A 10,878-nucleotide genomic window follows, 5' to 3' on the forward strand; every position below is an offset into this window, starting at 1 on the left:
GCCCCGCCATCAATCTCCAATCTGCTGCTTGCTCATCCTGGAGGTTCTTGATTGCCACTGGGACACAAACTTTCACCTGTTTGGATGTCTGTGTTGCAAAAGATCTGGGGGGTGGGGGGGTGTTAGAGCTCTGCCTTAATATATCAGACACAACCAGCTCCTGTCCCCCAGTGAAGAGATAGTGCTGTGTTTGTGCAAGGGCTCAGAATCAGTCTCTGCTAACAAGCGTGATGTATGCACGGCCTTGTCTACACACAGCTTTTCACTGGCTTAACTAAAGGGGTGTTGCTTGAAATGGATTCATTCACACTGATGCAAGCCTCCATGTAGTTCTCAGGCAGCGCTTTACAACCAAGGATCTCAATTCACTTTCCAAAGGAGGCCAGTATCAGCCCCATTTCTGAGATGGGGAGAGAGAGGTATAGAGCCGTGCTCAAACTCCCCCAACAGGCCAACAGCTATGCTGGAAATGGAACCCAGGTCTCCTGAATCCAGTGCTGTACCCCCTAGGCCACACTGCCTTCCATATGAATGGCTCATTGCAATTTCACTTACTCCATTTTTTTTTCCTTTTTAAACCCACCAGGAGAGACAAAAGGGCCCTTAGGGACTTTACAATTCACTTTAATACAATTATTCCATGGATCATAAGAATGTAGAATCCATTTGCTTTTTTAAAAAATGCACCTGTAAAACCCCATTAAAAGCTGGAGATTATTGATTGTCTCCCTTTCAGGTTCATTTCTGCAGTATCCACCTCCTCCCCGTTCCCCTCTACCCCAGTTACCCTTCTCCAATGCCCCGTTTCTGGCTCTGGTTGCCCCACCCCAGTCTATGTCCCTGCAAACTGCTGTAATCCTGCAGCATCAGTGTTGGGACAAACAGACAGGTCGATGCCTTTTCCCCCTTCTCTTGGGTTTGACATGCACAAATACACTTTGGCCTCCAGGACAAACTGTGCCGTGTGAGGCTAACCATGTGTATTTCTAAGGCTCTATATTATACCCTGTGATGCAGGGACACAATCTGAACTGGGATCCTCTCCCCAAACACAGTAAAGGGAGGATTTTTTCTCCAGGGACAGAGGCCGGTGGGAAAGTGAAGATCGGGGCCTCGTTATCGGCATCAAAAAATGCCACCCGCCCCTCTTCACAGTCCAGATAAATCCCAATCGTCCTGGGCCGTTCAGCAAGGGAGAGGGGGATCTTGGGGGAGGTGAGAGCCAGGTACTGAGTCCCACATTGACCCACGGCCCAGATGCCCTCCTCCGGGTTAACATTGACCCGTCCCTTCCTCCTCACAGACTCTCTGGCCACCCCTACAGCCCAGGCTCCCCCGTCCTCCACCTCCACCTCCCAGTAATGCCTCCCCGAGGAGAAGCCCTCCAGGCCCAGCACACAGCGAGAAGAATCAAATCTCTTGGGATTGTCGGGCATGTGCTGGCGCGTGTCTTCCCATCTCACGCTTTTCCCATCCTCAGACAGGACAAGGCGGGGGTGAGCCGTGTCTGGATCCAGAGTCACATCCGCTGGGGGGGACCAAGAGAGAATCAGAGCGTTAGGGGCAGAGCTCAGCCCTGGGGGCGGCTGGGACCATTTCTCACACACCCCAGCAGCCCCGTCCCGGCTGGGACCCTCCCTGATTTCCTGCCTCTCCGTCCCGGATCTCAGCAAGCTGCCTCTGCTGGGGCTGAGCAGGGATTTCACCGCGATTCCCTTCTCCCGGGCACTAGAGGTGCTGTTACAGCTGTAGTTTTGGCTCCAGATTCTGCCTTTCTGTTTCCCACCCTGCTGCCCCACTCCTAGCCACAGCGCTGGGGAGAGTGGAGGCAGAACCGGCCTTAGAGGTGGGTGGGCTGGGCCGCCGCCCAAGGCGTGGTATTCAAGGGGACGCTGCGCTGGTACCTCCTACCCACTGACCTGCTGACAGCCAGTGCTTAATTTGTGCCGGGGCTGAGCCCCGGCATCTCTTTCAATACAAATTAAGCCCTGAGGGGAGGCGGCGGGGCCTGGATGAGGGGGACCAGTGGAGGTCAGGGGCGATAGGGTGGTGGGGCGCCTGTGGGGGCCAGGGGCACCAAAATACAAGTTCGCCCAGGCATGGGCGGTGAATATCAAAGGCCAGGGGATCCCAGGCTGTGGCCCCACCCGTGCTCCATCCCAAGGCCCTACCCACGTTCCCCTGAAGCCGGCAGGGACTCAGCTCGGACTGGCGGCCAGGGGCTGGGCCGGCTGAGGCAGCTTGGGCCGGTGCAGCTGGAGTGCTCGGGGCTTCAGCAGTGCAGGGAGGGCTTGGGGCTCCAGCAGTGCAGAACCCCAAAGGGTGGGGTTCACCTGCCACCCGTGCGCCCAGGCACCATTTTCCCTAAGGCCGGCCCTGAGTGGAGGGACACCAGCATCAGCAGCCTGGGTGGGTCCCTCAGCCAAGAGGGAAAAGCAGAGAAGAGGTAGAAGGAGAGAAGAGGATAGCCCGGGAGGGTGCAAGGGTGAAAGGAGGGATCAGGGGTGGTAGGTGAGGGCATTGGGGAGGATAGAACTGCCCACGGGAAAAAGAAATCTAGATAAGACTTACGAATTATTTGTAAAGAAACATTTTCAAAATTAAGTGTGTGAAAGAAAAAACACCTCCCACTTTCCAACAAGCTCTCATCCTATGGGCTAGTCCCAAGGAATCTCCTCTAGTCCAGCATTTCCCATACTGGGGGGTCCGACCCAAAAGGGGATCGCAAGACTATTGTATGGGGGGGTCGCGAGAGCAGTGGCTGAGGCTCTCAGCTCTGAAGGCAGCATTGTCACCAGCAGCACCGCAGAAGTAAGGAAGGCGTGGTATGGAGGGGGTCCTCACTTTTTGAGGGGGGTCGTCACAGCCTGAAATATTTTCAAAGGGGGTCCTAGCCAAAATAGGTTGAGAACCTCTGCTCTAGGCCCTTACAGAGTTCAGTAATGATAAGATCATTGTTTACTCTTATTGTCTGGACTTTACATGAGCAGCTAATTGGCCCATCTCCTCCCACTGTCATATGTCAAGTTCCCTTCTTCTCAGATCCCTTCTCCGTACCTTGGAATTTCCTCAGAGTCTCCTTTAGCGCAATAGTTTTATGAGAGATGCTGCTGGGGGTTTTCTCCGGCTCAGGAGAAACCTCCTCCGGTTGCGGGACCTTCCCCAGCTCACACCTGTATAGAAACAGACTCTTCTAATTCATTAGTTAGTTTATTCCTTATTCTCCATTGTTTGTTTGCTGTTTTTAAAAAATCATCTTTCCCCATGACTTTCATGCTAAGGAACCCTGCTGTCCTGATCGGACTGGGGTAAAACCCTGACCCCAGTGAAGATCATGGCAAAATTTCTTTTGACTTCAGTGGGGCCAGGATTTCACCCCTGGACTGCCTTTGTATACCCCAGCCTCAGGGTACGTCTTCTCTACCAACATTAAAGCACGGCCGTGGCAGCCCTTTAACCTGGCTGTGTAGTCACGGTTCCAGCTCCAGCTCTCTGCCAGCACTGTAGGAAAACCACCCACCCCTGCCCCCCTGAGGGGAGTAGCTACCAGCGCTGGGAGTGCTATAGATTTTGTCTGGTCCATCGATAAAGCACAGGAATAAAACTCTGTTAGGGAAGCTTCCACTGAGGGTTTGTCTACACTGCCACTTTAGAGCTCTGAAACTTGCATCGCTCAGGGGGGTGTTTTTTCACACCCCGGAGCTGACAGTTTCAGCGCTGTAAGGTGGCAGTGTAGACAAACCCTCAGTGGAAGCTTCCCTAACAGAGTTTTATTCCTGTGCTTTATCGATGGACCAGACAAAATCTATCTGAACCCACGGCCAATTCGATCCTTGGCTTTCCTGCTGCGATTAACCAATAACGGGCAAAAAATATGACTTCTGTGCTGTACATCTTTGTGATGTGGCCCTTTGAGCGCTTGGAAGAGGACTGAGAGAACACCACAGCTCCAGCTTGTCTCACGCATCACCCAGAAGTCATCAGATCACCAGGAATTTTGCTCTCAGCCAATAGAGATATAAACATAGATAAGTGGAGATCATCAATTTTTTAAAAATGATCTTCTTGCTCTATGTTCACATCAATCTTGTTTCACTACGAAAGCCGCTGTATGTTTGGAAATTCACTCCGCCTTCCCTCTAGGAGGAGGAAAGCACCCAGGTCTCCTCGTTCGGGGGGACCTGCAAGGTAAGGCTTTCTGGAGCGTAGGACAGCTACGCTTGTCCTAGTCAAAGGGCAAGGAAGGAGGGATCCTTTCCCAGTGAGATGTATGGCAGGACAGGCACTGGCTTCCTCTTTTCAGCAGGGGTCTCAACCCAAGCTCTGCCCCAGGCCCCGCCCCACTCCATCCCTTCCCACAAGACCCCACCCTGCCCTGCCTCTTCCCACCCCGTTCTGCCCCCTCTCTGGAGCACGCCCCATCCTTGCTCTGCCATCTCCTCCCTAGTGCCTCCTGCACGTCGCTGAACAGCGGGCGGGAGGTGCTGGGAGGGAGGAGGAGGAGCTGATCGGCGGGGCCACTGGTAGGTGCTGAGCACCCACTATTTTTTTCCATGGGTGCTCCAGCCACGGAATCAGCACCTATGGCATGGAGCGTCTGTTACGTTTTTGTCCATTGCCTAGCATAATGGAGCCCTATGGGTCTGTGGTTTGGGGCCCCTAAACACGACCACAATACAAACCGATCATAAGAACAGCATGGAAACTTGTGAGTGGGAGTGAGAAGGTGCCACGTACCTGCTCAAGGTGCTTCGGACATCCTAGAAGGGGAAGGGAGAGAAGGAACCTGAGTGAAATCAATGAGATGCAACACAGACCAATCTCGGTAGCCGTTTAGATGATTTCAGGGTATAACCTTATGGCTTTTCTTTGTACCTAACTGCTTAGTCCGTTGTGCCCCTGCCTTTGAGTGGGCTAGAAGAGAAGTAAGTTGAAATCCATTCTTTAGGCCAGTGGTTAGGGTGTGTACCTCTAAGGTGGGGAACCCCATCACATCTCTTCTTCTCATCCGGCAGGGATTGAACCAGGATTTCCTACCTCCCAACTGAGGACCCTAATTACTGAGCTAAAGGTTACAAGGGCGAGTCGGCTCTGCCACCAGAGTGGCTTTGTTTGGCACTAGTTACCCACCTGACTCATTCTCACAAGAACGATCTAGGCACCAGAAGCCACCAGGCTCCAAGTAAGGGGTTCCCATTTGCGGATCACAAGCAAGAGCCAGGCGCCTCCCCTGCAGCCCAGATTTGGGCACCTTCCTTTGTAAGAGTGGCGGGGCTCGGGACACACTCCTCTCCTTGGCATCTCCCATCGGCCAGCTTTGGCAGCTCCTTGCCTGGCATTCTGGTTTTTGTGGCTCCTGTTCTTCGGTGCCTAGATCTGCCTGTGCATTGTGTAGGGAGCCTGGGGGCCTAACGTTGTGGATCCCATTGTTGTCCTAGTGATGTTCTAGGAACCTGAAAGTTAGGCCTTGCAATCCCAAGACCCTTTGGGATCCAGGCTTCTTTGCCTCAGTCCCCCGCATCTGTAAAATGCAGGTAATAATCCTTCCCTAAAAAGAGGATCAATGCATTAATTTTGGGGAGGCATGTAGATCCGATGATCATGGGGGTCATTTGAGTACCTACATAGATTATATTTGATTTAAAATACCCAGGTTCTCCGAACAATGAAACCAATAATAATACTAATGGTTAGAAACAGAAAAAAATTATATTTGAGCTGCATAACCTGTGAGTTCTACTCTGGCATTTGACTCCTGGACTCCATGGCTCTTGCATATCAAGGATCCAGTATCTCACCTGCAAGAATTCACTCACTGGCTGCTGGCACTTCCCCTCTAGCTCACTGATCATGTCATTTAGACAGGAAAGCTCCTCCAAGAGTTTGGCAATGTTCTCGTCCCTTCTCTTCTCAATCTCCTTGTCCAGCTCTTCCAGCCGGGCCAGCAGGAATCGCTCTTGTTCCTCCAGGAACTGCCGCAGCTGCTCAAATTCAGACAGAATCTTCAGCCTCTCGGTTTCTACCTGCTCCTGTAACGAGGAAGGGAAAGGGCAAGGCCCACAGAGTGAGTCACCTGGGGCCAGATCTTCAGCTGGTTTAATTCCATGAGTGTCAAGGCAGCTCTGCCAATTCAGGCCAGCTCCAGATGAGACCCTGGGTGCTCAATGGGGGTGAGGGGTGGAGGGGGTATTTTACTGCAACCTTAAATAGCGCTTGAGGGAAACTTTCCCATAAAAACATAAGAATGGCCAGATTGGGTCAGACCAAAGATCCATCTAGCCCAGTATCCTGTCTTCCGACAGTGGCCAGTGCCAGGTGCCCCAGAGGAAATGAACAGAACAGGGGACCATCAAGTGATCCATCCCCTGTCACCCATTCCCAGCTTCTGGCAAACAGAGGTGAGAGGCACCATCCCTGCCCATCCTGGCTAAGAGCCATTGATGGACTGTCCTCCAGGAACTTTTCTAATTCCCAGTATTGTTCAGGGGAAGATTTTCCTACAGTTCCCTGCTTGCTGTAATCTGACTGGTGTGTCTATGTGCCTGACACAATAGAGTCTGTGACCTTCCAGGTAGATCCCTAAAGGAGAAGTTAAGACAGTTAAGTTAAGACCCTGAGGTTATGTCCACACAGCAAAGAAAAACCTGCAGCTGACCTGTGCCAGCTGACTCGGGCTTGTGGGGCTCGGGCTGCAGCATAGGCACCGAAACCGTGGGTGCTCAATACCCACCAGCAGCCCCGTCGATCAGCTCCTCCTCCTCTCACCCAGCACCTCTCATGCACCAGTAATCAGTGGCATGCAGGACACACTGGGGCGAGGTGGGGGAGGCGGAACGAAGGTGGGGTGCACTCGGGGGAGGGGATGGAACAGGGCAGGACCTTGGGGGAAGGGATGAAGTGAGGGCAGGGCATTGGGCATAGCGGGGGTCAAGCACCCCCAGGGAAACCACAAAGTCAGCGCCACTGGGCTGCGGGGCTGTTTCATTGCTCTGTAGGCTTCTGGGCTCGGGCTGCAGTCCGAGCTCTGGGACCCTTCACTTCTCAGGGTCCCAGATCCCTCCACTTCTCAGGGTCCTAGACCCCCACAGCCTGAGCCCTGCGAACCTGAGTCAGCTGGCACAGGCCAGCCACGGGTGTCTAGTTGCTGTGTAGACATACTCTGGATGACATTGGGAGTGAGAGAGGCTGGGGCAAGCAAACAAACGAAAAAGAATGAAACAAAAGAGAACTCAACAGACAGCTTAACCCTCTAATACATTAACTCTGGAAATCCTGATAGTCGCTCCCAGAGATGCCCAAACACGTAGACATCTAGGGGTGCAAATAACCCAGAAATTCCCGGGCCATCCAAACACAGACACACAGGCCCAGACTGAGCCTGGACTCAGCAGGGATGAGGGGAGAACAGGCTCTTTCTGGATCTCCTGGGGAAGGCCACACAAGCTGCCTTGTGCCCCTGGAGCAGATGTGATGCTCCTGGCTGCTCAGGAGAGGGAAAGGAGGCGACCAGGCCATGACCTCATGCCTGGTGCTAGCCAGCCCAGGATCACGCACTGCATCTCTCCCCCTTCACATATCAGAGTCCAGGGGAATTTTCATCAGCCCAAGTGCAGGACACAGAGTGTCTGCCACAATCCAGCCGGCACAGATGGGACATCCCCAAAGGGGAACATAGAAACACAGGATCTCACTCAGTGACACATGGTCAAAGTTTGAGACACAGCCTCTCCCATCCCCCACACTACCAGAGTGATTCACACCTTGGGAGGGACACGCACCTACATGTCCTTGCTGGATAATAATAACCTGATACCAACCAGATGCTCCCAGATTCTTGCCTCTTTGGTCAGTTTCAATCCCATCAGCTTTTCTCTCTCTTCCTTCAGAGTCTGTAATTGGATCTGGAGTTTTTCCTGGCAAGGAAATAATGTTGGGTGTTCAACGTTTTTTCCCTTCTTTGGATAGCGGCGTAGGGAGAATTCAGTCCCTACAAACTATAACCCGGCTTCACGGATATGACTGTATTTGTTTAAACGCTTGCACCTGATTTAACTCAAAAGGAGAAAATGATTCCACAGCCATGCATAGTTGGCCACCAGGTTTGTCTCCTCCAATTCATTGGATTGTTTTACCGGTTACTGATGTTACAATCTTGGACCTCTGTATAGTCCTTAGCCCCCTGGTCTCTGAGACATCTGCATGTTTGGGAACCAAGAAGTGAGTGATTCCCGTGTCAGGAATAAAAGGAGTGACACAGACAAAGGAAAAGAATGGCCATTGTTCAGCAAAACACTGAAACACATGCTTTCATTAGATCAGTGGTCTCCAACCTTTTTATGCACAAGATCGCTTTTTGAATTTAAGATCAACCCAGAATCTACCCAGCCCCTTTCCCGAGGCCGCACGCTGCTCACTCCATTCCCCCTCCCTCCGTCGCTCGCTCTCCCCCACCCTCACTCACTTTCACTGGGCTGGGGCAGAGGGTTGGAGTGCGGGAGGGGGTGCACGTTCTGGGCTGGGGCTGAGGGGTTTGGAGTGTGGGAGGAGGCTCTAGGTTGAGCCTGGATTAGGGGGTTGGAGTGCAGGATGGGGTGAGAGGTGAGGCTCTGGGAGGGAGTTTGGGTGCAGAAGGGGGCTCTGGGCTGGGCCAAAGTGTTGAGGTGTGGGAGGGAGTGAGGGGTGCAAGCTCTGGGAGGGAGTTTGGGTGCTGGGTGCGGGCTCAGGGCTGGGGCAGGGGCTTGTGGGGCTCGGGCTGCAGCATAGGCACCGAATCCGTGGGTGCTCAATACCCACCAGCAGCCCCGTCGATCAGCTCCTCCTCCTCTCACCCAGCACCTCTCATGCACCAGTGATCAGTGGCATGCAGGACACGCTGGGGCGGGGTGGGGGAGGCGGAACGAGGGTGGGGTGCACTCAGGGGAGGGGATGGAACGGGGCAGGGCCTTGGGGGAAGGGATGAAGTGAGGGCGGGGCATTGGGCATAGCAGGGGTCAAGCACCCCCAGGGAAACCACAAAGTCAGCGCCACTGGGCTGCGGGGCTGTTTCATTGCTCTGGGGTGTGGGAGGGAGTGCAGGGTCTGGGAGGGTGTTTGAGTGCAGGAGGGGGCTCTGGGCTGGGGCAGGGGGGTGGGGTGCAGGAAGGGGTCCACGGTGGCTCCCAGTCAGCAGTGCACCGGGTCTGAGGGAGACTCCCTGCCTGCCCTGGCCCCATACCGCTCTGGGAAGAAGCTGGCATGTCTCTGTGGCCTGGGGGCGGGGGGGGTAGGGGGTAGAGGGGCAGGCGACTTCTTGCGCTGCCGATGGCCCCCCACCCCACCCGTGCCAACTCCGCAGCTCCCATTGGCCGGGAACTTGCAGGCGCGGGCAGCACACAGAGGCTCACTGCCCCCTTCCCGCCAGGGGCCGCAGAGACATGCCAGCCCCTTCTGGGAGCGGCATGAGGCCAGGGCAGGCAGGGAGCCTGCTTAGACCCGCTGCACTGCTGGACTTTTAGCAGCCAGAGATCGCAGTCGACTGGGCAGAGGCTCCAGGATCGACCAGTCGATTGCAATCTACCAGTTGGTGACCATTGCGTTAGATCCAGGGAATAGTTCCATTGTCTTCAGTCAGATAACTCACGCTCTTAAAGTTAAGCTCATGTCTAAGCGTTTTGCTGAATCGGGCCCTGTATTAGCTCCATCCGTTTTATTCAGCTCCTGAACAATGTCACTTTGAACAGAACTATTAGGTAGCAAAAGTTCAGCATCACTTTGATCCAACTCCCAGACGTTATTCGGCAAGAGGTTGAGAGCAGAGATCATTAACATAAGTGTGTCATTTCCTGTCTTCTTCATGCTATGTTTGTGTGTATATATATATATGTACAGGAAATGAGGCATTCAGATGAAACTGGCGAGAAACCTAAATATATGCAAGTCTAGAAATTCACAGTAGAAGATCCCATTCTATGCGATGCTTTACTTATTTAAACTCCTGCCTGTTACAATATGCTAGGCTTCCCTACCTTGTACTCCTGGGCAGCCTCCTCTATGGGAACCACGGTGTGAGATCTGTGAGCCTGGGACTCTCGGCAGATCACACAGATGGGGGCTTGATCCTCCTCGCAGAACAGTTTCAGGGTCTCCTGGTGTTTCTCACACACTCGCTCACCTCCTGAGCCTTTGGCTGCCTGTAAACTCAGCCGCTTGGCTATTTCGATAATTTTCGCCAGCTCCCTGTTGGGTCTGAAGTTTCTCTGCTGGGCGGTTTCTCTGCACTGAGGGCAGGAGAAGTTGGTATCCGACTCCTCCCAGTAGTCGGTGATGCAGGCCCGGCAGAAGTTGTGCCCGCAGTGGATAGACACTGGGTCTTTGAAATACTCCAGACAGATGGAACAAGAAGCTTCATCCTGGAGACTCTGTACAGGGCTCTCTGCAGCCATGGCTCCCAGCGGGGGAAAGTGACAGGTTTCATTTCACTTTCCTGCCTTTAGACTGCAGCCACAATTGGGTGTTTCTTCACTTAGGGTCTTTCTCATTGGCTGAGCTAGGGGGAAGCCTGTTTGATTTTCAGCCCCTGGAGACTGTGCAGAGAAATGCAAAGCTCTCTGTGAAGGGACCGATATTAAATTCCCCCAGGCAAAGAGCAGTTCTGAACTGGGGGGAAGGTGATAAATCTCTGTTTCTTTTGGAGGAAAAACCCTGAGAAAACACTGTAGCTTTTTCAAAATTAAATACATAAAATAGCCATTTAAACATAATGACATATAGGCCCATTGGAGGTTTCTGTTTATGGTTTAATATAAAAAACTGACAAACATAAGTTAGGCCCTGATCCTGTTTATACACCAAGGCAAACTCCTTCCAAAACATGGCAAAAATGAAATGCACAGTTAAGGC

The 10,878-nt window shown here is 53.1% G+C and overlaps 1 protein-coding gene across 1 annotated transcript; it reads right to left on the reverse strand.

The window, feature by feature from the left end:
• Nucleotides 1-608: 608 nt before the first annotated feature.
• LOC144274843 (E3 ubiquitin-protein ligase TRIM39-like) lies at nt 609-10,427 on the reverse strand. Its single transcript, XM_077833942.1, has 6 exons — nt 10,005-10,427; nt 7,818-7,913; nt 5,799-6,029; nt 4,738-4,760; nt 3,058-3,173; nt 609-1,528 (listed from the first exon to the last, which is right to left on the reverse strand). Exons 1-6 carry the CDS (start codon nt 10,419-10,421, stop codon nt 987-989), a joined length of 1,425 nt encoding a protein of 474 aa, XP_077690068.1. The 5' UTR covers nt 10,422-10,427; the 3' UTR covers nt 609-986.
• Nucleotides 10,428-10,878: the final 451 nt, after the last annotated feature.

This window comes from Eretmochelys imbricata, chromosome 14 (assembly GCF_965152235.1).
Source record: "Eretmochelys imbricata isolate rEreImb1 chromosome 14, rEreImb1.hap1, whole genome shotgun sequence".
In the NCBI taxonomy this organism is placed as follows: Eukaryota; Metazoa; Chordata; order Testudines; family Cheloniidae; genus Eretmochelys; species Eretmochelys imbricata.

Excerpts from the sequence above, each read along its gene's own strand:
- LOC144274843 (XM_077833942.1), bottom strand. The coding sequence starts at position 10,421 with ATGGCTGCAGAGAGCCCTGTACAGAGTCTCCAGGATGAAGCTTCTTGT. Across the intron at positions 6,030-7,817 it reads CAAGAATCTGGGAGCATCTG|GAGCAGGTAGAAACCGAGAG; the intron begins GTTGGTATCAGG and ends TCCTCGTTACAG. Across the intron at positions 4,761-5,798 it reads CAGTGAGTGAATTCTTGCAG|GATGTCCGAAGCACCTTGAG; the intron begins GTGAGATACTGG and ends TTCCCCTTCTAG.